At 40.8% G+C, this 24718-nt stretch overlaps 1 protein-coding gene across 11 annotated transcripts; it reads left to right on the top strand.

Moving 5' to 3' along the window:
- The first annotated feature begins 1266 nt into the window (after positions 1–1266).
- RCBTB1 (RCC1 and BTB domain containing protein 1) lies at positions 1267–24706 on the top strand. Of its 11 annotated transcripts, none has more exons than XR_011806435.1 (15): positions 1267–1465; positions 6671–6841; positions 7349–7499; positions 7978–8144; positions 11091–11249; positions 12286–12393; positions 13323–13465; positions 14298–14351; positions 15537–15727; positions 18775–18901; positions 19366–19517; positions 20145–20275; positions 23368–23517; positions 24341–24428; positions 24575–24706. XR_011806435.1 is itself a non-coding variant. In XM_072032566.1 (14 exons), the coding sequence occupies exons 2-13, from the start codon at positions 6698–6700 to the stop codon at positions 23506–23508; spliced, it is 1668 nt and encodes a 555-aa protein (XP_071888667.1). In that variant the 5' UTR covers positions 1267–1465; positions 6671–6697; the 3' UTR covers positions 23509–23517; positions 23966–24328. The 11 variants fall into 11 exon arrangements, 9 of the variants coding, with proteins under 9 accessions (XP_071888667.1, XP_071888668.1, XP_071888666.1 ...); XR_011806434.1 differs by having other exon boundaries at positions 24341–24442; XM_072032566.1 differs by lacking the exons at positions 24341–24428; positions 24575–24706 and adding an exon at positions 23966–24328.
- Positions 24707–24718: the final 12 nt, after the last annotated feature.

The following is a 24718-nucleotide window of genomic DNA, read 5'->3' as shown; positions in this document are numbered from 1 at the left end:
GCAGGGAAAATCTCTTTTTGCGCTGGACCTACTGCTGGGCCTTCTTTGCCTCATATTCCAGGGCAGAATTTCTTCAACATCACTGATTCCCTCTCATAGCAACCCATCCGGATTGGACTCCGTGGGTAGTGACACTGAGTTTTCTATTTTTTCTTCAAACAGCTTTGTCCTAAATTCCTGCAGAGGAAAAGGACATGGGGGTGCTGATTGAAGCTCGCCTGAACATGAGCTGGCAGTGTGCCCAGGTGGCCAAGAAGGCCAACAGCATCCTGGCTTGTGTCAGCAATAGTGTAGTCAGCAGGACCAGGGAGGTGATCATCCCTTTGTACTCTGCCCTGGTGAGGCCGCACCTTGAGTGCTGTGTTCAGCTTTGTGCCCCTCGCTACAAGAAGGACATCGAGGCCCTGGAGCATGTCCAGAGCAGGGCTACGAAGCTGGTGAAGGGCCTGGAGCACAAGTCCTGTGAGGAGCGGCTGAGGGAGCTGGGGGTGTTTGGTCTGGGGAACAGGAGGCTCAGGGGAGACCTCATTGCTCTCTGCAGCTACCTGAAAGGAAGGGGTGGGGAGCTGGGGGTCGACCAGTGACAGGACCAGAGGGAATGGCCTCAAGTTGTGCCAGGGGAGGTTCAGGTTGGCAATGAGGAGACATTTCTGCTCAGAAAGAGCAGTCAGGCACTGGGACGGGTTGCCCAGGGAGGTGGTGGAGTCACCGTCCCTGGGGGTGTTCAAGGAGGGGTTGGACGTGGTGCTTGGGGACATGGTTTAGTGGTGACACTGGTGGTAGGGGGAATGGTTGGACCAGGTGATCCTGGAGGGCTTTTCCACCCCTAATGGTTCTGTGGCTTTATGACACTGGCTACCCCCAAAGATAGGCTGACACTTCTAGCGGGCTCTACCCTACTGCTCCATGCTGCAGATCAGCCAGCTCCTCGCTCATGGCACGAAGCCCCAGCTGCCTCATGACCCTGCGCACGGCCAGGAAAGCAAGTAAAATTGAGGAGAAGCGGAAGCCATTTCCTGGCAGCAGCTCCGAGCAACAAAAGGTCCCCCTCGGGAGGGGAGGGGAGGGGGGGGGCGTTCGCCAACCTTCCTTTTCCCGCATCCTCCCCAACCTCCCTCCCGCCCCGCAGGCACAAACACACAGGGAGCCGTACACAGATATAAAATATCAACTTTAATCACACATTAGAGCGGGGGGCGGCGAGGAGGAGCCGCGGGGGCGCCGCCCCCCGGGCTGAGCGGACAAGATGGAGGGGGAGCGGGGAGGGGAGGGCGCGTCACGTGATGCAGTGGGGCTGGGGCAGCGCTCGGCGGCGGCCGCGCTCCGCTGCGCGCTGCCGGGCGGCGGCGCCGGTAACGGCTCCGGTAACGGCCCCAACGGCCCTAACGGCTCCAACGGCCGCGGTTGTGGCGAGCGGAGGAGGCGGAGGGGCCGCGAGGGGGCTGGCGAGGGATGCGGCAGCCCGGTGAGCTGTGCCCTGAGGGGCCGGGAGGCGGTGTGGGACCGCGGGGCGAGGGGGCGGGCAGGGCAGGGCTGCCTCAGCCCGGCTCGGCTCCCTCAGAGCCATCACCTCGGTTGGGTTTCCGGAGCGCTGTTTGTGTCTCCATCCTTCTCATCCGCTTCCTGAGGAGAGCTGGCGTGCTGGGATAACCGGGGCTCAACCCCTTCCCCCCCCCCCCCTCCCCGGGTTTATATAATAATTAATCTCTTCAGACGTTGCTACGGTGCTAAAGGCAAAAGGAGTCCTCGCTTTCTCATCCTAAAGGGGTTGTCGGTGCTCCGATTTAGCCTAAATGACCTGTTTTGGGAAGCATGCTGCAGCCTGCTGACAGGAGGTAAAGCGGCCCTGCCTCAGCGCCTGGGGACAGGGCTAGGAGAGAGGCACTGCCAATGGAAGCGGGTTTGGAGCACGAAGTTGGTCAGGAAAATTAATATTGAGGAGAGGCAGGAAGCCTTTGGAGCCTTGGGATGTGTGTTTTCCTCTGAACGTTTATTTCTGTGTGCATCATATTGAAATGCAGCTGGTTTTCCTAAATGTACAGAGTGAATGGCTTCAGTAAGTTGCAGTAATGGCTCAGCTCCTTATTTAAAAAAAAAAAGCATGTTGTGGCTATAATTGTACTTTTGTTAAGGTGGTTGGATGGCTGTCATCCTTCTACAGTGGTTTGTTTGTTTGTTTCGTGTGGTTAAAGCAATCTGATATTCAACAGAGCTCACCTGTGTGCTGATTTTTTGCATGTTATCTCCTTCCAGCCAGCCGCTCAGAGCAAACAGGAGGAGTGCTTCGCAGAGCTTGCATTAGGATGTTTGTCTTTCCCTGTATTGCGCATAAAAGGCATCTAAAAATAAATCACCAGCATGAGGAGGTTTGGGCATATTGTCATAAGAATCTTGCCTTATGTAAGGTCTTAGGAAAGTAAGTTGAGGCACATGATTTCAGGGAATGTAATGTCTTTTTGTTGGCAGGGAGAAAGTCACTTCGTTTCTGCATCTGATTAACATCAGTAGTTATGCATTGTTTCCCTGTTCTTTCTCAATACTGAAATACGAGATCTTTTTTCTTTTTTTTTTTTTTTTTTTTTTTTAAAAAAAAAAAGGGCAAATGGGAGAAAGCATAGGGAAGACTGCCTTTATGTCTGGGATTTGATTGTTTCTTAATTGAGGTGTACTTGAAAAGATCAGTGGACTTAATCCTTTTTTTTTTTGTTTTTCTTGAACTAGACATTCCAGCTTTTGTGTTCGCGCTGCAGTTTGATTCCTGTAGACCAGGAGGGGAAATGAAGGCCTGAGCCTGCGATTTCTTTCTACGCAGGAATTAAGTCTGCCCAGCTAAAATCAGCTGCAAAATTGGAGCTAGAGGAAAGAATGAAACAAACGTACAATTATCTTCAAATAATCTTTACCATAAGGGGATGAGTAGCTAACTCGAGTTTTTTGTTGCAATGACAACTGGTTCTGTTTTCCCGGTAGGACATTTTTGCTAGGTTACTGTTCTTTCCAGTATGGGTTTGTTTAGCTGAACTTTGTAAAACTTTGTCTAACACCATTTAAAAAAAACAACAAAACACTTCATAAACATTGTCTTCTGTTTTTTGTTTGGTTGTTTTTTGTTTTCTTTTTCAGGCAGGGATTTGTGCGTGCACGCATGTACTGCTCAGAATCAGCCTGCACATTGTTTCTTTAGAAAGCAGCCCAGTGAGATGCTGAATGCATAGGCAGCAGTTTAGCGTAGAATATTTGAAGGGCTTCTGTTTCTGAAAGCATGGGGCTTTTTTGTTCTGAGCGGACCTAGATTCCCACCCTCCCCTCCCCCAATGCTGCTGATGCCTTGGAGTTAAATTTCTTTTCCACACTGCGTGGTCAGTTCAGTTTCCTTCTCTGCAAGTCATCCTTTCTTGCTTATTTTTAGCATCTCTGAAATTCAAACAAACATCTTTGTTTCTGTTCCTGTTTGTATACTGATATTGTTGGGTAATTTCAAAGATGTCAAAGTAGTTAGAGGAGGTGGTGTTGACACAAGCTCCCTCTGCTGGTTGCTTCTGCGGTAGTGAGCTACAAACATGAGGTAAAGCCATGGGGTGTATTGGTTAGCACTGGCTCATGCAGTAGAAGTGAAAAGACGTTTAAGAGCAGTGGTACAGAGTGTTTCACAGAGCAATTACCTGCCCCGGAGCACCAAGTTTAAGTTTGATGTCTATACTTACAAGGCTTTTAATTGCAAAGTTCTCAGGAATATGAATTTTAAGCTAGGTGTTGATGTATACAGATATTCCTTAGAAATGCTGCTGCTGTGTTGCATGCAGAATCTAAATGATAGCTTGTGAGTTAATAAATTGAGAGAGCTATTTGTGTAGAGACTAAAATAGCTTGATTACTTTGGATTCCAGGTGGTACTTTGCTACTCCATTGCACTTAAACTTTCCATTAAGGTGCAGTTTCTGCACGGTATGTGGTATAGGGGGCTCCAGGCCTCTACGTGACTATCAGCAGCAGTAAATAGTAAACTTAGCTCTCGTACTGATGTAGTACAGGAAGGGTGAGTGAAGGACAGGCGCTGCATCCCGTTGTGTCACAGCACAGCTGAAGTCTCCTAGATCAGCCTTTCACAGCAAGGAGCTGCCCAGAAGAAGCTCCACGGGCACTTTTTCCCTCTCAAAACTGTTGGACAGGAATGAAGGCTTGATTGTGAGCAGTGAGAAGCTTGTTGTGAGGTGTATCCTTTTTGAAAAGTGTGTAGTAGGTCTTAAAGGATGGTAAAATTAACTGGGCTTCTGCTCTGATAACACAGTTATTTTATTGATGTGTTGTACTATATACACATGTATATTCCTCAAATACTTTTTTCCCATTATAGACCTGTATTTTTAAGCTGCATTTCAGGTATATTTAAATTGCAGATATACAGCATTTTTATAGATAAAGGAGGTCTTTTCCAACCTTAATGATTCTATGAATGTATGAAAGGAGTGTTACACCTTCAGAAATCCTGAGGTTTGTCATCTGTGGGTAGAGTTCACTGCTCATGTCTTCAGTCTGGGAAGTCTTGTGTACTTGAAAGCTTCTTTTTTATATAATGGCATGAGTTTGTCTGACAAGGTACCCAGCTGAGCTTTGAGATGTGGGCAGTACAGTATAACTCACCGTAGATTTCAGAAGCGAGTGGAAAAATCTCCTTGAAGAGGAGTGGTTAATTGAATCATGTAGTCATGGAAAATACGTCAAGTGGATTAAACACCTAGTGCAAAGGTCAGAAAGGGAGAGATAAAGGAGCGCATTTTAATCTGGCTTCCTCTACAGCAGCATAGGTTCTATCTGTGCTGTAAAACTTTGATGTTATTTACTAGGATGTTATCCACCAAAATAATGCTTTTATTCATGCCTTAAATGGACAGCATGTGTTAAAAAGAACTTCAATGAAGAAAATATTTTTTTCCATGATGCATTTGTGCCTTGTTGAGTGTTATGTGGGGCAAATTATGCAGTCAGAATGGACCAAGTCAGAACTTGGTAAGCTCAGAAGAAAAAGACATTGCTGTATTTAAACACGTTACACTAAAAAATAATTTAAAGCTTTGCCAAAGTGAGATAACAAAGCTAAACAGCTAGCTCATCTGAGTTTGTTACTGGACTAGAAATTAAAAAGGCTTAAATGCATTCAAATCTGTGTAGAAGGTGATGTGATCAGGTAGATTTTCAAATGCTGCTCTACAGACACATTTATTATGAATGTACCATCTGGAGGCTCCAGGTGTTTTCAAGACTTGCTTCAGCTGTGAAATGTGAAGTGAAGTTATGCTCTTAGTGAGAGGTGGGTACCTAGAGAGCAGAGCTGGGTTTGTTGGAGCAAAGTTAAACTCGATAAGGACACAGTCAGGTTTTTTGTTTGCTTTTTCCTACACATACCTCCACTGATCTCAACATTTCACAAACTTATTTTGTTCCTAATAATAATTACCCCTCTCCTTCCAAACCAACCAAACAAAATGAACAAAGACAATGAGAAAGAACACTGCACTGAACGTCTTGCATTGCAGGATTGACTGCTGGTCTTGAATAAAGAAACTGAACTGAAACTGTTTCTGAAACTTTGCCTTGGTTGTCAGCCCAGTTCTGAGAACCAAGCATCAGAAGCAAAAGCAGCTGGAGCAAATAAATGAAAAGGAAAGACCTGAATGTTGAGGAGAGGATTGCACCTGGATAGAGCTGTGTTTTTTATTGTTGATCAATCTCTTAGCCTCCATTTTATGGTGGTCTATTGTGATTTGTATCACGCTACTGACATTCTGTGGGATTCTCCACTGAGAGCTTTCTGGATTTCAGGAAACTTGCTGATGACCCTGAAAAAGGATTTTAGATCATCAGTGGCAGAATCCCTTGAGGCTCTAAGTGGTTGCAATTTTTATGTGCAGGATTGAAGGCCTCAATAAGCTCTGTAGGTCATGGTGATTGGCAGCTTTGTCCTTGAGCTGGTGCAATTTTCCTGAGGAAACTGAGAAGAGGGAGCATTGTGTAAGGATGGATTATACACATGTATGTTCACTGAGCCATGATGCCTACCTACACTCATCTCCTTCTAGCATTTAATGTGGTCCAGCTTGTTTTTAGGTAACAAATGATGACAATTCCATTTAATGACTTTTTTCATTTTTTTCACTGCTTAACAGTACAAAGTAGTAAGTTAACTTTGTGCTTTCGTGGCCTCTCAAACAGTTTTTTTGACTGTAATAGCAATTTTTGATTACACAAGATGAAACATCTTTGGTTCATATGCCCAACAGTCCTACCTTTGTTTATTTGCATACACTTCAACAACTTCTGTATGTAGTATATGCAGGAATGCCAGCTGAAATTCTGAAATCCACTCTGCCACCGGGGGGTATTTGTTGTATCACAAACTTTATTAAAAGTTTGCTTGCATAATGGTGGTTGTTCAGTAGTACTGAATGCGGTTTCCTTACATACCCAGTTAAGGAAAGAATGTGCTTCTGATGTCCTGTCCCAGTGATTTGCTATTTGTTCACCTTCATACATGTAACTATAATTACATACTTCATACAGAAGAGAATATTATGCTCTGAGACACTGATGAACATCTCTTCATTTAAAGGAGATTATCTTCCTGTTGATGGAAGTATAAAATACACCTTTTGATAAGATTTTTTTCTTACAGCGTTGTCATCTTACTTGTAGAAACTTCATGAGACGCAGTAACATCATGGTGGATGTGGGAAAGTGGCCGATATTTACTTTACTGTCACCTCAAGAAATAGCATCTATTCGGAAAGCATGTGTATTTGGTACATCAGCCAACGAGGCTATATACGTAACGCACAACGACGAGGTAAGGCTGTAAGAAAATGGAACAGATCCTCCCAATTAGTTGGTTTCACAGTCTGCAGAGTATTTAAGTTAATCACATGGTAGAAGCACCGCATAAACTTTGTGTAATTCAAAACACGTTGGTTTTAATTTATAACTTTTTTTTAGTCTTTTATGGGGATAATATAGATGGAGTATTTAGGATTGAGTCCCCTGTAGTATAACTGTAGCTGCTCTTTACAAGCCATGTTTAAAAGACAGTAGTGTTCCAGTTTCATAGTTATGTACTTTTTATAGTGTAGTTCCTTTCAGGCCAGCACAGATCTGAAGCATTCAGACTCGTTAGTTAATTCCTAAGTGTCCTGATGCTCATACCTGAGCTTGTTAACTTCCATGAGTGAAGTCTTTGATTCTGAAGAGTCCATGGCAGAACTTTGCTGTGTTTTTATGAAGGCCTGGATATCACCACATCTGTGCATAGCTGCATATAAGTCACTTCACTTGAAATCAGTCTTCCTCTGTTTTTCAGGTGTTTGTTTTTGGACTGAACTGCAGTAATTGCTTGGGAACTGGAGATAATCAGAGCACGATAGTACCAAAGAAATTAGAAGCCTTATGTGGAAAGAAGATTTCCAGTCTCAGTTACGGAAGTGGACCACATGTTCTACTTTGTACTGAAGGTAGAAAATTAGTGTTTAATAGGGAAGCATAAGCTAAGCAGAACTTAAATCTGTAGCTTAACAAGAATGCATTAAGAGGCAATTGCATGAATTTTCTAATTGGGTAATGCACACTAAGGGGTCCTTGTTGGTCTTAAGTGGAGCCACGTGTATTCTGCAATAACTACAGTAAGTTTCCTTTATACCTCTGTTATGTTGCAACTCTGTAGAGTTTTACAATACCATTTGTGACATACTTGGTCTTACCTGTGCACTCTCCTGTATTTCTTCAGTAATCTGGTCATACTGTGATACATAATAGTTGTACGCAAGGTACGTAATCTTTCAGCATGTGAAGGATTCCTGTAATAAGAGGATTCTTTCACTCTTTTTTTTGCCTTTTTACTTTCAAGTTGTCCTTCTCTACATCCTTAGAATTCTGTTTATAATTTCCTTGGAATCTGTGATTTTTATCCCAAACTTAAATGTTTTTTTGCAGATGGTGAAGTATATGCGTGGGGACATAATGGTTACAGCCAGCTTGGGAATGGCGCAACCAACCAGGGCATTACTCCTGTTCAAGTCTGCACAAATCTGTTAATAAAGAGAGTGGTGGAAGTAGCCTGTGGCTCGCATCACTCCATGGCGTTATCCGCTGATGGGGATGTAAGTTGAAACCTGTTCAAATCTCTTCATTTCCTTCTTGAACAAATAGTGCAGGTAACAGCAGTCTGAAGCTCTCTCTGCAGTGTACTTACAAGATAACCTTTTCTACTGCTGCCTCAAGCTAGGGTGTCGTTTTCTTCAGAGCAGACTCGAAAATAACCCTGAACAAATTGGAGGAATGATAGGCTAGTAAATGTTTAACTTTCACTTGTTGTATGTCTCTGTGATGAGTCCAGAAAGCTGTGCCACTTACAAGTGTAAGGTGCCAAACCTGGGATTACTGCTTGCTTTGCAATTCTAATATTTAAGGGGTATATTGTGTTGTTTGTATTCTGATTAGCCTTTAGTCTGTTTCCTGCAGTCTTTGTCATTTCCACACTGGTATGGAGGAAAGAATGTTGCCTTGCACATCTCTGAATACTTTTGTGTATAGCTACTGAAAGAGCATTTGTTTTATATCCCAAATCTGCTTGGTGCTATTTGTTCATGTGGTTTAAGGCTATGTGTCATGGGAAACATGTTCGGCTGGTTTCCAGTCAGCCAGATTTGACCAATGCCTGTGTCTGATTGCAAGTATGTTACTGCATGGGAGAAAGCCTGGCTCAGCTCCTTTCTTATGGAAAAAGAAAAAGCAAATTTTGGAACCTTCCTAAGCAGGAAAACGGAAACAATTCTTTCTGTGCTGGTAATAGGAGCACATCTGTGCTATGGTGCGGTATGGAGTCATACTGCGTTGGTCAATGCAGTCAGTAACCGGTGTTTTGAGGGTAGAAAAGAGACACTGGATTAGTTTTATTAGTCTGCGTTGTATCTCTGCAGGGGAGCCTGTGCTTAGGAAAGATCTTCATGCTGTCATGTTTGATGACAAATGGTGAAATGATCACATTTTATTTTGTGTGGGAAGGCAAGAATATTCATGTATTAGTCTAACTAGTGTTGTCAGCTGCTGTGTGGTAGCTGCCTGCAACAGCCGTGCTGTCTTTGTTAATAAATATAACATGCTTGAAATCTCAGTGGAAGAGGGGAAGCTTCTTTGTATTTACCATGGAGCTGATATTTGCAGCTGGCTAGCTGTGGTGGCTAGTTAATGTACTATAAATCCATCCCTTGTGTACTTTGCAGTATCTTAGTCTGTTTGTGCTGGGAGGTTTTATCTGTTTCAAAATTAATTGCATTGAAAGCGGTGAAGTGTTTTTAAGTGGAGTTTTATTTACGGAAACATTGGGCTGCAGAAAGCTGTGTGACTTGTTCTGGACCTTTAGAGAGGCAGTGAATTTGGAAGTAGTCATGGAAATACTTGTCATAATTGATTTGTATGGTTGGGTCAATCCAAGTTTAATGCAATGCAAACAAAAAAAATCATTAAGACATTCATGCTCCTCTGAAAGAGGAAACTCGTAAACTGTTTGGCATTTTGACCTACCTTCTGAGTTAACTTCGCCTTATTTTGTTTTCCTGTTATTAAAATGCATTTTATAGATCAAAGTAGTTATAACCCTCGTCGGGTATTCAGTAGGTATGATGACCTGGCAAATACAAGTAACAAAAAGCAAAGGACTGGTATTTTTTTCTTTTCATGTTAGACATGGCAAATGAATTGTGGGATATTTTTTTGGGAGGTGGGGGTGGGAGGGAAGGTTGGTTTTTGTTTGTTTCTGATGTCTGAATTTTGGCTTGGTGTTGTGGTAAACTGGCTCCCTAGGATATGCAGACTTTAAGGGTATCTCTGTCAGTGAGCTTTCATGTGACTGGCACATCTGTGGCAGGTATTTCCAGGAGCACAAACTTTAACGGTCAGGAGTTAAACTATCTGAAACAGTTTAATGTCATGGCAGTATGTATGGGTGTATATATATAGCAAGTACTGAAGGAGCTGAAAATGCAAAGCTATAAACTTTTTTACAGCAAACTACTTTCCTGTCTCTGGGACTTTCAGATGGAAAAACATATAACATACACACAACTACTAATAACAAACTACATATATATAATTTGTTATTAGTTGTTTGCCACTGGCAAGTGTTGAAGTGTTGGAGATGTTGCTTTTTTTTTTTTTTAATGCCATAGTGTGTCAAAGTTTTTTGTTACTGTGAAACATGGGCTGATAAAAAGTAGCCACTAACAACTCTTGAAAGATAGAAAGATAGGAGGTATATAACCTGTGGCTAACAGGCTATAACCTGTGGGAGTATCGCCATGGGGCCCTGTGGTTGGTGATAACGTTGGACTCATGATGATGAAGCCATGAGGAACATAAAAAAAAAAGTTAGAAGGAACAAAAAAGTGTGATCCAGGAGACGCCTTGCTGTCTCAAGCTGCTTGTTCTCCAACCATTAAGATATGGAAGGTGCTAAATGTTAGCTGTTGATGGGCAAAGTTGTTAACCAGTGAACAGTTAGTGGGATGGGAAAAGTACCACTTGTAGAACTATAAGAAGGGAGCCTGTCCTCAATAAAATGGTAGTTGAAGTTATTGATCCCTAAACAGACCCTGGTGTTGGTGTGGTCATTACACCACAATAACCTAGATTAGAGTTTTCTAAAGAGAATGAAATACCATGAATTAAAAGCAGGTACTTCCATATCAAATAAGACTTGTGCTTGCATTTGTTTCCCACCTTCACACAAGCATGAAGGAAGTCCACTCACTGTACTTGGCCTTCTAGTCCAACTTATGTTTTATGTGGAAGTACATTCCTTGTGTTGCCTGGAGTCAGAGGCTCCAGTTCTGTAGTTGGAAGCTGAGAAAGTGCTATGGTCATGTTTCCCAGGTCAGTCCTATTGCTCTTCATTAATTTTCAATAGTTGAAAATTATTTTAAGCATTTTAGTTAGTTAAATAGGACAGTTTATGTAATCTCATCCTGACTATAATAAGATTATAACTTATTGCTGTCATTACTATTCTTAAGGCTTAAACTAATTTTTTTCTTTGTTTTTATGGACAGCTATATGCTTGGGGCTATAACAACTGTGGTCAAGTTGGATCTGGATCTACAGCAAACCAGCCAACTCCTCGTAGAGTTTCAAACTGTTTACAGGGTAAAATGGTAGTTTCCATCGCTTGTGGTCAGACCTCCTCCATGGCTATAGTAAACAATGGCGAGGTAAGCATTGCTGTGTCCTCACATTCTCTTTCCTCTTTAATTTAAGAGGTTAATGTCTGAGTACAGAGTTAAGTGCTGATACGGATTACTCAAGTTAGAGTATGCATTGGTAACTACTGTGAGACCGCTTTAGGGAAACTACACTATTAACTGGAGATCCTGTCTTTGCAGTAAACCTTGCTTCTTATGGCAAAGACTACTAACAAGATTTTTACTGGGTCTGTATCTGCAAGAATTTTAACAGTTGTATTAAGCATGAGTCATTAAGCATTATTTCAGTAGGTTCTTGAACATACGGCTTGATTAGATTTTTGAAAGCTGCACAAAAAAGTAGTTAATCTTTCTGCAAGAATACAATGAATGATCCTGGTTCTCAAGCACATTGCTGAACTGTCAGCTACAAAAACAAAGCAAGCTTTCGAACATTGCCCTAGTATTGTGCAACTGTTCCATTCCACATAAGAAATTTATGATTTGAACTTGCCTCTAGGTATGAACTGTAACCTCAAATTTACTGTGTCACACCACACTTGCAGCATATAGCATTTCCTCATGACAGGAGGGACTGTAAAGGTCCCTGAGGTTGAGATGAGCTTTCATTGTATCTACTTTTGTCTTGATTTGTCTACCATAGCAGAGCTAAAGGAAAAATTGGAGCTAAACTGGGGGCTTCAACTTAAATTAATCCGATAGATGACCAGCTGGTTAGAATAGCTTTTACTTTAAAAAAAAAAAAAAAGTCAACTGAACTGAAAATGTTGACACACATTTTTGGTGCATTGTAAATTTTATTGCGAAAGGTTTAGTAATTCAAAGATGAATATCTTTTAGAAAGCTTCTTTTAAAAACACAGGACTGAAGTTGAATAGAGTTGATCGTTGCAGTGTACTTAGTATCTTTCAGTCTTTATATCTCTTGAAATAGTGTATAGTTTTTAAAAAAGCTGTACGATTTGGACTTGTGCTTAATACTAAGTCTTAAATATTCTGGACTTCTAGAGTGGTGGCTTAATTTTGTTTTCTTTTTTTGCAATCAGGTTTATGGCTGGGGTTACAATGGTAATGGTCAGCTAGGTCTTGGAAACAATGGCAACCAGCTAACACCGTGCAGAGTGGCAGCATTACACGGTGTGTGTATACTCCAGGTATGTCTAATGCAAAAACAGAGAATGCATTTACGTTTCCAAAGACACAGTTTTAACAGATGCTAGAATCTATATCTGCTTCTAGATTTCGCAATTTCAATACTGAATTTATGTGGCTCCTTCAGACTATGTTAGGCTTATAAAAATACAAGTAAGCTGTGAAGCACTTGCTTTTGTAAATCTGAATGAATTGAATTTGGCTAGTGTGACTAAGAAAATTATGCTATGGATAAAAATTGCATTTTTGTTACAAAGTGAGTGAAATATCCTAGGCAAATTAAAAAATATATATAAGGAGAGCAAGAAGACTAAGATGCTCAAATTAGATTCTACATCAGTATTCTAATCAGCTCTTTAGGCAGGGCTGATGACAGTCAGTGGTTTTCATTTCATTTAAAACTTTTTTTTTTTTTTTTTGCAAGGTTGAACAGGTTAAGGGCTCTGTTAGCTTTAGAACTGCAGCTCTCAAAGCTTATATAGTGAATATCAAATTCCCAAATTATTTCAGAGTTGATAATGAAGTTCACTGTTCTTTGTGTGAGGAGTCTGCAGCTGAAAGCAAGTAAAGTCTGGGGAAGCTGAGCAGGATTTCTATAGAATATTACAAAATTAAGATTCAGAAAATAAGAAATTGGCAATTCCCGTAGGAAGAGAGTTACTACATTTTATGTATGTTTAGACCATATTGTAAATCCTTTAGGAGGAGTAACCAACGAATGCTAAATTAATGAAGTTGAAGCTGGGAGTTTTCCAGTTCTTACTGTTAATGTATCTTGTGCTAGCTTTAAGTACTGAGAAATAACACGTTCTAGTGCTAAATAAAGAATGGCTGGGATATCTAACATCAGCTAGACTAAGGTATGTGGGCAATAATTGTTTCTTCTCTTTTTTTGTTCAGTAGTAATGCTTATATATACATTTACTTACAGATTGTCTGTGGCTATGCACACACTCTAGCACTATCAGATGAGGGTTTGCTCTATGCCTGGGGAGCTAACACTTACGGGCAGCTGGGAACTGGCAATAAAAGTAACCAGCTAAGTCCACTGCAGATCATGATGGAAAAAGAAAGGTAATCTTCCTGAAGCTGTTTCTGGGTTGATATGTCTGAAGTGTCTTTCTGGGAAGTCATTCCTATTTTTTCCTGTTCTTCATGTTTAGCATTAAATGAAAAGCTGCACAACGCTGAGATCACTTAAGGGTTTATAAATGGCTGGGGGGAAGGGAGGTGTGGAGTTGGAATAACAAAAGGAACTGTCACAGTAGAAACCGCCAAGGCAAGGCTGCCTTGTCTGTGGAAGAAGTGACACTAGCAAAGTGAAATTGTTTTTTCAAGTACTAGAAGAGAAACGTGTATACTTGCAATGGCTCAACTTTCTTAATGACTTATTTCTTGAGTGAAATAAGGGGAATTGTTGCATTTAGAAGTGTACGTGAAGTCAAATGTGGGATTATAGTAAAAGTGGCAGTTGTTCAGTGACTAAAGGAGGGAGAGAATATCATTGAACTTCTGCTTGGAGTCCAAGGGAGAGAGAAGGCACTTGAACTTTTACTCATCTTGCTTGACTTGACTCCCTTGGAAACAGTGCTATTGAGTGGGTGAGCTGACACTTCCCATGAAGCATATTAATGCTTCTCTTGGTCCTTTCACTTATATAACTCTTTTACCATTTATGCATAATGTCTCTGACAGTTCCTTGGGAGATAGCATTCCATGTTATTTTAAAGAATTTTGCACATATAGTTTAAAAGGAAATTCTAAACTTAGCTTTGTGTTAGCTTGGAGGCATAGTTATGAAGGTAGACTTCTGAATTTTGATGAGTATGTACTTAATGTGCTGTACACTTAGCTCTACGTATCAAGTATAGTATAGTTATTCTTAAAAAAAATCTGTTCTGCTAAGGGAAGAAAATTCGGAGAGGAACGCTTTCATATTGCTGGATAGCTATAATGAAATGTAAGTTGCTTGTAAAATCATGACTTTATGATGTTTCATGCAGCAACGGTAGAAGATCTCAGTGTTGCTTAGAGATAGAGATAACTGTTCTGTGAGGGAATAAGCATTTTTATATGTATGCACTTAGACTGGTTGGAAAGACATTTGTCGTGCTTGATCTGTGTTGTTTGTTCATTTACTAAATATAAACACAAAGCACACGGAAGCCTGGAATCCTCTCAAACATGTGGGGAAAACCAGGAAAGCATAGCTTTTACTTTAGAGCTAACTCTGGAGCTTCTCCAGAATTTTGCTTAGTATCTGAACAGGGACACTGGAAGCATCTTGGCAGTCTTTTTAACAGAATGTGGCTCTTCTTGGTTCTTGTAATGCTTCAGATAGTGAGGTAGGGATTGCTTGGACAATGGGAGAACAAAATAGGTAAGTCTGCATCAATAGCTCTAGTATTTTAAGGATCTTTTGGGGGGGGGAGAGAGGGAGGGAGGATGAAGATATTATGTAGATTTTACATAAAAAGTAATGATAGATCTTCAGGAATGAGGAGTTAAGTGTGTGTATTCACCTCTCCTCACGAGAAACTTTGTCCAAGCAAAAATTATGTTCCAAACAGCTTCAGCATTGATGAGATGAAATTAACAGCAAAATACAAAGTCAGAAACTTGGTTGATTAATTTCTGCCTATGTAGAAAAAACATATGAAAGGAGGGGCAGAAGCATTGGGTTTATTGAAAAATACATGGGATTTTAATCTCAAAATGAGAGAAATTTTCACATCCGTTTAAAAGAAGTCTTGTAAAATGCTCCATTATAATCACAGTAGTCTTAACTGTGCTAGCTGGAAGCTTTGTAAGTTCCATAAGCATTTATCAAGGAGAATAAGTATCTGATAGGTTTTAAAGGTGGGGTAGACTTCTTCCTTCTTACAGTTATAGGAGAAAAGGAGAAATTACAACAAAAAATGACATTATCAAAGCAATACCTGGTTACAGTAAAACCTACAAGTACTATGAAAATGTCATTGCAATTCTTAAATATAGATCTGTTCAAACAGAATCACACTCACGCATGATAAAGAAGTACCAGAGTGTAGATACATAGCTTACTTGCTGTTATTTTGGTGCGGTATTTGGGAGGTCACTTGGTTCCATACCTGTAAGTGTCTTACAAGGTTTCTTCTGTTTACAGGGTTGTGGAGATCGCAGCCTGCCACTCTGCTCACATTTCGGCTGCCAGAACCCAGAGTGGCCAGGTGTACATGTGGGGCCAGTGCCGCGGCCAGTCTGTGGTCCTTCCCCACCTCACTCACTTTTCCTGCACTGACGATGTGTTTGCTTGCTTTGCTACCCCTGCTGTTATGTGGCGTCTTCTGTCAGTAGGTGAGAACAAGTTTTGAGATGAAGCCAGTGCTCTAGAAGCCAAATAACTTTGGTTTAATTATTCTTATAAAATGTGCTTTCATATTATAGTCTCTGTGCATGTGTATAGTGATAAGTACAGCATACCACTTCTGTGGCAGGATGGTTCTTGCTTTTAGGAGAACTGGCAATTAAAACTAGCTCTTCTAGCTAGGGTCTTCATGATTATTTTTTTTTGGTTACTTTTTTTTATTCTGGAAAAAAAAAGTCAACTTCAACCAAGGATTTGGAACAGTGTTAATTTTTTTTGCAAACAACTAGAGAGCCCTGTTGTACCACTGTACTATGAATATTGTGCATTTCCTTTGTTTGGCCTCAGGACAGGGAAGGACTTCTAGATCATTGAATGTAACTTCTTATTCTTAAAATTATTTCTACTTGGAATACTGCTCCTGACTTTTGTTTCTTTGGTTTCTAATAACTTTGAATTCTAGGTGTTGTCTTTAGTTTTTCCTTCTTAGTAATTACTCTTCCAATATGAACATGGAAGACCAAATCTCTTTGTGTTTCTTGTTAAGGAAGTAAAATGACAGGATTCAAGGTGTCCTTTCTGTGAGATGATTTCTTAAGCTGATTTAGCTTGATATTCCTCAAAGCCAATCAGACTTGTAAGTAATTGCGTATAACAAGATCCTAATACCATTTTCTCTTTTTGAATTCTGTTGTTATGCAGCCTTGAATTACCCTTCGTGAGGCAGTGTCTATGGCCAGCTCATATGCCCAAGCCATTTTTCTTGGTTATCTTTGATCCACATGCTGCTAATTCTTACTTGACCCAAAATATGCCATCAAGTGCTTAGCTTGCACATCGTACTTACTGGTTTTTGTCTTAGATCTTCCACTTAGTCCTGAGGATCATCTGGGCCATCTAATCTGTCTCCATGATGACAACAAATCCAAACTTAGGTAGCTTGTGTAGAGAGCCAGTGCTGGGGAGGGATTAGATCTTAAGTAACTTTCTTCCAAACTCAGACTTCTTATCTTTGCATGTGACTTTTCTGTCTGTAGCTGAGAATGCCTCTCCTAATTGGTCTCTTCCATTGTAACTTCTCATTTAGCTTGTTTTCACAAGTATAAGGGTCCAGATAACAGCATCTCATCTGTAGGGGAAAACTGGAAAATTTTACCAGAGAGAGATTAGCTTGAAATGATATGCCTCAGGGTAAATCCAAGTCTTGTTTGTTCCTGTTTTCCTCTACTTCTTCAATTCTCTAATCCTAGGGAATGTGTGTCACTCTTGCCCTTAGAGGTGTGATGATTGTCTTGGTCTGTTGTCTTTAGCTAGTAGTGAAGGCTCTTTAAATGACATCTTCCCAGATTTACTCACTTTCAATTCCTTAATTTTTGAGGTATTCCCAGATTGATCATAACAAGGTAATTGAGTCTTGTTTCTGTCTTTTAATTCTTATTGGCCTTCAGGGATTATTCATCCCTTAACCTTATAATCCTAATTATTGAATATTTACATCAAAAGCATTAATTCTAGGGACAGTTTCAATCTCCATCCTATATATTTTTTCCATCTCTTTTATAGGATCAAAAACAAACAAACAAAACAAAAACAAAACAATATTTTTCTTCTGACAGTTTTTTCTTGGTGAGAAGGACATAACTCTGCATAAAGGCTATTGTTCTACTTCAGTGATGTTGGCCCTGCCAAAACCAAACAACAACAAAAAAATCTGCCACTCAGAATTGTCTGTGGTGAAGTTCAAATCTGCAGCCTTCTTTGAGGAATGAATTTAAGGTATTTGGGGTGAAAGTTGATCATCAGCATAGCTTAAAATAAGCTGATGACCTAGAAAAAAGTCACATGAGCAGGTGAAGGGGGATTGGAGCGTGGTTTGTTCATCTCTGATGAGATGCCAGTTTGTGAATGATCCATGCAGAATGAGCCAAAGGATTTTTTTGGCGGAAACATAACTTGTCTGTTAAAGCAATTTGTTTTAACTGTGTGTGTGTATATAAAGTACCAGCTAATTTAACTGCTCCTAATGGTGAAGAGCAGTTGTGTTGTATATGGATGAACAATCCGCAGTCCTGAAGGATGCAGGAGACAGGCCACATCCCATCAGAGTGGAACTGCCTTTTTTTCCCTCTTTCTCATGTTATGCTGCTTAGAGGCTGTATGTTGAAACTCACTTGTGAGATGCAACAAAACCATTAAATAGTGGGTTAAAGTTAAGTTTCCTAAAACTTTGGAGTTCTTGCTTTACTACAAGTCTTAGCCAGCTTGTGCTGCAAATCTAGGATTTCTAGAGAGACAGAACAGGACCTCTCTGACCTTAATGTTAAGAATTGTCAAAGAGCTGTAATCACAGTTTCAATGCACTTCCAAAATTGCAGAAGTCCTGTCTCTTCGAGAGTAGGTACTGCATTTTTGCTACAGTCTCTCTTCTTGTAGCACTGCTGTTGGATTTTGTGCTGTCATAATTGGCTGACAAACTGAGGTAGCCTGCAGGTTTTTTGTTAAGGTCTTTACCAGGGCTCACTAACATGAAGTCTGCTCTGACAGCACAGAAGTGGCCAGCTGGTGACGTTTTCGTACTCTCTAGGCTTGGGTCATGCTACGTCAGTTGTGCACCATGTCTCAAGTGAGCTGTGGGTGATGCTCTAGACTCCGTTTCCCACCAGTTTGCAGACTGGTCTCTCTCAGGGTAATCCAGGCAGTGGTGCTGACCTGGCAATAGCCCTGAGCTGGTGATTTCATTGGTGATCTCCATGTGGAGAGTGAGAAAGCAAGTTCTCCAGGTACTTTGGGTCCTGGGTAATGAGCTGGAACAAGGACTGCTGACCGCAGCTGTGTGGAGCTGTTGGGGAGTTGTCCTTGCCAACAGAAAAGGGTAATGGAGGCAGTCATTCTTCCAGATTCACCCAGTGGAACCATGGTCCTGACCCTATTTTCCTTCATGTGCTGTTACTTGAGTAGCAAGCTTTAATTACAGTGACGTGTGTGTTCTGTTTAAGATGCTTGACGTGTTTTGTTTGTTTAAAATTTGTTTCTCCAGAGCAGGAAGACTACTTAACAGTAGCAGAGTCTCTGAGGAGAGAATTTGACAGCCCAGAAACGTCAGACCTGAAGTTCCGTGTTGATGGGAAGTACATCCACGTTCACAAAGCTGTTCTGAAAATCAGGTAGAGGTCATGTTCCACAGCTCCTGCTTAAACACAAAAACTGTGTTCCGTGTGACGGGAGGGAAGGAAGTAAGTGGTGGGGAAGGACCCTAAACCTGCAACGCATTATCTGTGTGTCTGTAACCACTTCCAATGATTATGGAAGGAGTTAAATCAAAATTCTGCCTTAAAATGGTCCCTATTTATTCTTCACTGAGCCTACATGTTATTCTGAGAATAATAAGTCATGTTAAACTAGTCTGCAATGCATACACCCATGGTTTTGTAGCATAGGTCAAACTAGAGTTTTATCTTGATGCATAACAAAGCACCAAAACAAAATGTGGACAGTTTGCTGTGATGGGGTATGGTAAAATATTTGGGGCTGTTGTAGAGTGCCCCAAATACATAGTTCAGGGGGACTGTAACGTAACATTCATGTATGTGTACATACAGCTGTTCCTGATGATGTCTCTGTCTCCTAGGTGCGAACACTTCAGAACCATGTTCCAGTCGTACTGGAATGAGGATATGAAGGAAGTGATAGAAATCGACCAGTTTTCCTACCCTGTGTATCGTGCCTTCCTGGAGTACTTGTACACAGACTGTGTTGACCTTCCGCCTGAAGACGCGATAGGTATTGCTCGTGGTCTGATCGTGTTAGACAGCAGCCTCCAGGCAAACTGAGGAGGGGGATGAAGAATAAATGTGTAAATGGGGGCTTCTAGTCCTGCCTGTAATGCTTTTTACTGGTGATTAAATAAGCTGTCTTTAAAGAAGTGATGCATATTAAGAAATAAACCGTGAGCAGTTTTATTAGCTGGGAGAGAAACGCTGGGTTAGAACACTTGTGGTTATTACTGATTTGAACCAGTTATTGGATAATATGAAAGAATCTGTGTGGATGTAATGAAGGAAACTTGGGGAGCAGAGCAAAGAACAAGCTGTAATTCAAGCACGGATTTTTATAGTGGTAACTTTTTGCTCGTGCTGTGCCTGTTTTGCAACAGTTCCACTCAAACACTTAGGTATGCAAAGCAGTGGAACAGCTTGTGTGCTTACAGAGGTTAACAGGATTGTGGCGTGCGGTACTAGAAGGCCTTTCTTCCCATGTGGTGATGAAATTCACTTCTGAATAGTGACCTACTTGCAAAAAACATGTTACTGCACACAGAATAGAGACAAAACCTGTACCCAGAGATATGAATTGTTGAAAAGGCAGAAATAATTACACGTGACTAATATGATGGCATTGTAATTGCAGGACTTCTGGATTTGGCTACTTCGTACTGTGAAAATAGACTGAAAAAACTGTGTCAACATATTATCAAGAGAGGAATTACTGTGGAAAATGCTTTTTCATTGCTCTCTGCTGCTGTCAGATACGATGCAGAGGTAAACTTCCAAAGTTCAGTTTCTTAAATAGGTGGCTGCTTTCTGACTCTAATCTGGAGGAAAGCAGTCAGTCATGTTTTTATATAAACTCTCTCTAACCTGCTAGCAGATAATGCTGTCTGCCATTTTCAGAGTTTGACAATGTTGACATTGGAAGTAGGAGTTTCATTGCAAACACACGTTTTATATCTTTTTTTTTTTCCCTTCCCCATAAACTGGTACTGGGAAAGTGAACTAGTACACAGATATCAAAAGATGATTTAAGTCACACACAGAGACTCACAATCTATAAATGTTTGTGTTGCTTAATTCATGGTAAGAGGTCATCATGCTGTGCCAAGCTTCATGAGTTATTATTCTGGGGGGGGGGAGGGTGATGGGGGAAAAAAGGGAAGGTTAAAACACTAAATCTTAAACAAGGGAAAGGTTTAAAAACAAAGCAAAAATTACAATGTTACGGAAAGCAGTTTTGTAAGGTTGTGGGTTGTGTGTGATGTCATGATGGTAGGTTTGGGGTTTTGGTGTGTGGTTTTCATTTATTTTTTTTTTTACTTGTTTAACTACAGTCAAATACACTTTCAGTCGTTAAAGAATGTTGATGAAATGGCAGGATAAAAATTCTTTTATGGACCTAGTACACTTTGAAGATGGAGAAAGTGTGTGAAATGGGAGAAAGGGTAGCAAAATTTTCCTGCAGGATGTCTGACTTCAAAACTAGATCACTAACGTGTGTAGTTTTGTGATCAAATAGATATTCCAGGGATTTCTTCAGCCTTTTGTGTTTGAAATAGTATCTGCGCATCATATTTTCAGCCTGGTTGGTTTCAACTTGCTATTTTAGAGCAGTTTTGGTAATCGGTAAATGAATACAGTGCTTTTTCTTGCACTTAATATCTATCATGCTCTAACTTACTTCAGAGCCTAATAGTTTGTTGCTAGTTTGATGTTCCTTATCTGAAGGGCTGCCCTCAAGCTGAAGTCATAATTCAGGCACCACTGTGAATAAAGATTTCATTGGTGGGAGTTCATGGAAAATAGGAAGCTTTCTATATTTTAGCCTTACAGAAGATTGTTTGTGCAATGGGTCTTCAGTATATCACTGATTCTGCTTCTAAAGGGTAGAAGAAATCCAGTTACTGAGCCGTGGCTGTACCTTACTAGCTAAATGAAGCTGGAAGTGAAATGAGAATGGATGGCCCAAATGTGGAGAGAATGGGTGGTGCTGAGATGGTTTTTATATTTTTTTTTTATATTTTGATTTTTAACTTTTTAGTTAAAAAAAAAAAAAAGTTAAAAAGAATGTAGTAATGGTAGGTCAGGGTTTGAAATTGCTTGGCTGATGTAGTTCATTCACGGGACTGTGTGTCTGGAAGACAACAGTTAGAAGAACCCACTGCACTGATTTAAAACACCCCCATGCCATGAAACTTTCCTGTACTTTCCTTTGGTGATTGACTGGATTGAAGTGGCTAAAACTAGTTCAGGTTTGGCTTCTTACTGTAAGCTTAAAAATAATTGGATGTACATTGTACCTTTTTCACTTAAGTCTATATTAAGTACAGTTTGCTGGGAGTGCATCCATCTGCAAAAAAATTCATAGTTCTTAATATTGAGTTTTAAACTTTCCAAAGTTTCATATCAATAATACAATATTACTGTTTACTGTATGCTTCTGTTGCGTTGACTTGATATTTGAGTTTTTAATAAAGCAGTGCAAAATATTGGAATGCGTATGATGTAGTTTTGTTTGAAATGCCAGTTCCTTCTGTTCTTAAAAAGAAAAAAAAGAAAACCCTCAGTGTTCAGTTCTAATAAGCTTGTCTTCTTTTCATTGCACAGATGCCATACAAGTCAAGATCTGCAGCTTCAGAGAGCCTGGTTTTAGGCCAGGACATATTTTTACATAACTGTTGTGTCAAGAACTCACTGGCACTCAGTGGCTCTAGCTTTCAATAATTACTTTTAAGTGACAATGTGAATACTAATCAGTCTTTCATACCTCACGTGGCTTAAAAGCTCTGCAAACTTTTATGCCCTACGGCAGCACCCAGTCTGCTGAGGAGCCAAAGCTAAGGAAGGCCATGTTCTGGTGTGTGAAGCACTAGTTCCATGAACTTACAAAGTGCTCAAGGAACTAGAGCAGGTTGGGGAGTTGCTGTTCTAGAAAGGCTGTGGCATCTTCCATACTGCAGCTCACTCAGCTCTGCACCACAAAAATAGGTTTCCTCCTCAACAGCGGAGCTGGAAACAAATAATCTGAGCAGAAGCGTTCTTTGGTCAATGTTATATTGGCAACTGCTGTCTCTTGGTTTTTCGACATCCTTTGTCTCTGACGTCATGCGGGTGCAATGATGGTGCCTGTGAGGCCTTTTTAATCCTTAAAGGGAAGGCACTGCCCAGTGGGCTCATACCCAGAGCACTCTTTCTGCAATAATTTGTTCTGCTGCATTGTAGCGCAGTGTGTTTCTTTTGAATCATTTTTGGCATGTGTGTGAAACACATGTGTAACCTAGGTCTGTTTCTAATGCACAGAAAGGCCTTCAGCCTACCCTTTGCTTTAGGACTACCTAGTGGCCACTTCCATTGAGCCGGGTGAATGCACTTGAAGGCTTTATACAAGTCATAAATTAAATTGGAAGTCAAGCAGGCTTGTATGGGGACTGGAGTTCATAATGAGGAATGAAAGAGCCGAGTTCTCTTAATCCACTGTCCTGGTTATGTATTGCATTACCCTAAGATCTATTTGTACTGGGTTTTAATACTTGTCAGTGAATACAGATGGAACTTTTCAGGCTGGGAAACTTGAAAAATACATACGTGTATTGCTCAGAATAGCTGCCTCTCAGGGCTGCAGCTATATAGGGAGAACCAAACTGTCTTTGTAGCCATGTTATGTGAGTAGAATCATTCTTCTCTTGTTGCATTTATGTAGTGACACTGGGAGAGGGGAGGTTGAAAGCCACTGGGTTAATCTATTTGTCTGGTTCTCTGGAAAAATAAAGCTTAGAAAGGCATCAGTGCCTGACTGAATGTAACTTTCTGTCATGGAAGAAAGATAATGAGACTTTTTTCTTTTTTTTTTTCCTGTTTAGGACTTAGAGGAATTCTGCTTTAAATTTTGTGTCAATCATTTGACAGACGTGACACAAACTACAGCATTTTGGCAAATGGATGGTCCCCTGCTAAAGGAATTCATTGCTAAAGCCAGTAAATGTGGAGCCTTTAGGAACTGAATCGAGGCTGTAAGTTACGGGTGTTTGTAGGGTTTTCTGTGGTTACCACGGGTTGGTCTAACTGCACAGGTGGAAGAAGCAAGTGTTAGTGGCCTCTTGTACCAGGAGCTGTGGAAGGCCACAGCAAAAAATAAAAATAAAAAAAAAATTGTCTGTGCTCAAGAGTGAGCTGTTGTTAAAAAATGTTAAGCAAAATACTCACTTGCATTTAGAAAATCTGGATGGTGGAACCAGTGCAAGGTTTCAGACGGAAAGACTGCCGTGTGCAGAGGACACCAGGTGTTTGTAGGGACTTTTAGGTGAGGTAATCACACGTGTAGAGCTACCTGTTAATATTTTCAATTTACTACTTGAGGCACTGGCCTTTTGGGATTATGAGCCACTGAACGATGTCACTGAAATCATTAACTCCCCGGGATTATGAAGAAGCAAATGGCATGGATATCTTTTATTGCAGCTGCATGATCGTGAATGACATCGCCATTTGCTGTGTGTCATTAACCAAGCGCATTCGGTGCTGAGAAAAGCGTTCAAAAACGACGGATCCTCAAAGCCTGCAGCAGGAACCCTAAAGAAAGGGGTACCTAGCAGACTGAATCCGAAGTAAAGTTCTATCTTTGAATATGTCTTACTATGAGTTGTAATGTATACTTTGTAATCTGTTCAAGCAATGTTTATAATGATCAATGGAAGGCTTTCCTCTGATGTCGGACTGCGTTGGTTCCCTTGGAGGGAAAGGGGCACACTGTTCTGAAAGCTTGTTTTTTGTTGAAGTATTGTATAAATTTAAACCAAATGTAATAAAATTCACTTTTTTGTACATGTTCAACAGCCAACTTCTTTGAAGAAAATTTCAAGTTTTTGTGTTACATGCAGCACATATGTTGATTTGAACACCACGGTCCTCCCAGACCATGCATGTGAGTCAGCACAGGCAAGTACCAGGAACGACCCCAAATGCAGGGTAGAACATCTTCCCCCAAATGCAGGGCAGAACAGAGAACTAGAACTTAAAGTATAAAGTTTAGGATGAGATTAACCACAGATCTGCTTCTTCTTCTTGCAGAGCCTGGAGTTCTGCAGCGCTGATAGAGGCCAGGGATCTCCTGCTGCATGACAGTAAGAGCTCAGCCAAGGAGCATGTGAAGAAATGCTTCCACATGTGTCAAATTGTTTTTAATAAACAACTTGTTCTGGACTGCAGGCTCTA

Source organism: Anas platyrhynchos, chromosome 1, assembly GCF_047663525.1.
Source record: "Anas platyrhynchos isolate ZD024472 breed Pekin duck chromosome 1, IASCAAS_PekinDuck_T2T, whole genome shotgun sequence".
Classification (NCBI taxonomy): Eukaryota; Metazoa; Chordata; class Aves; order Anseriformes; family Anatidae; genus Anas; species Anas platyrhynchos.
This window is presented reverse-complemented; position numbering and strand designations above follow the sequence as displayed.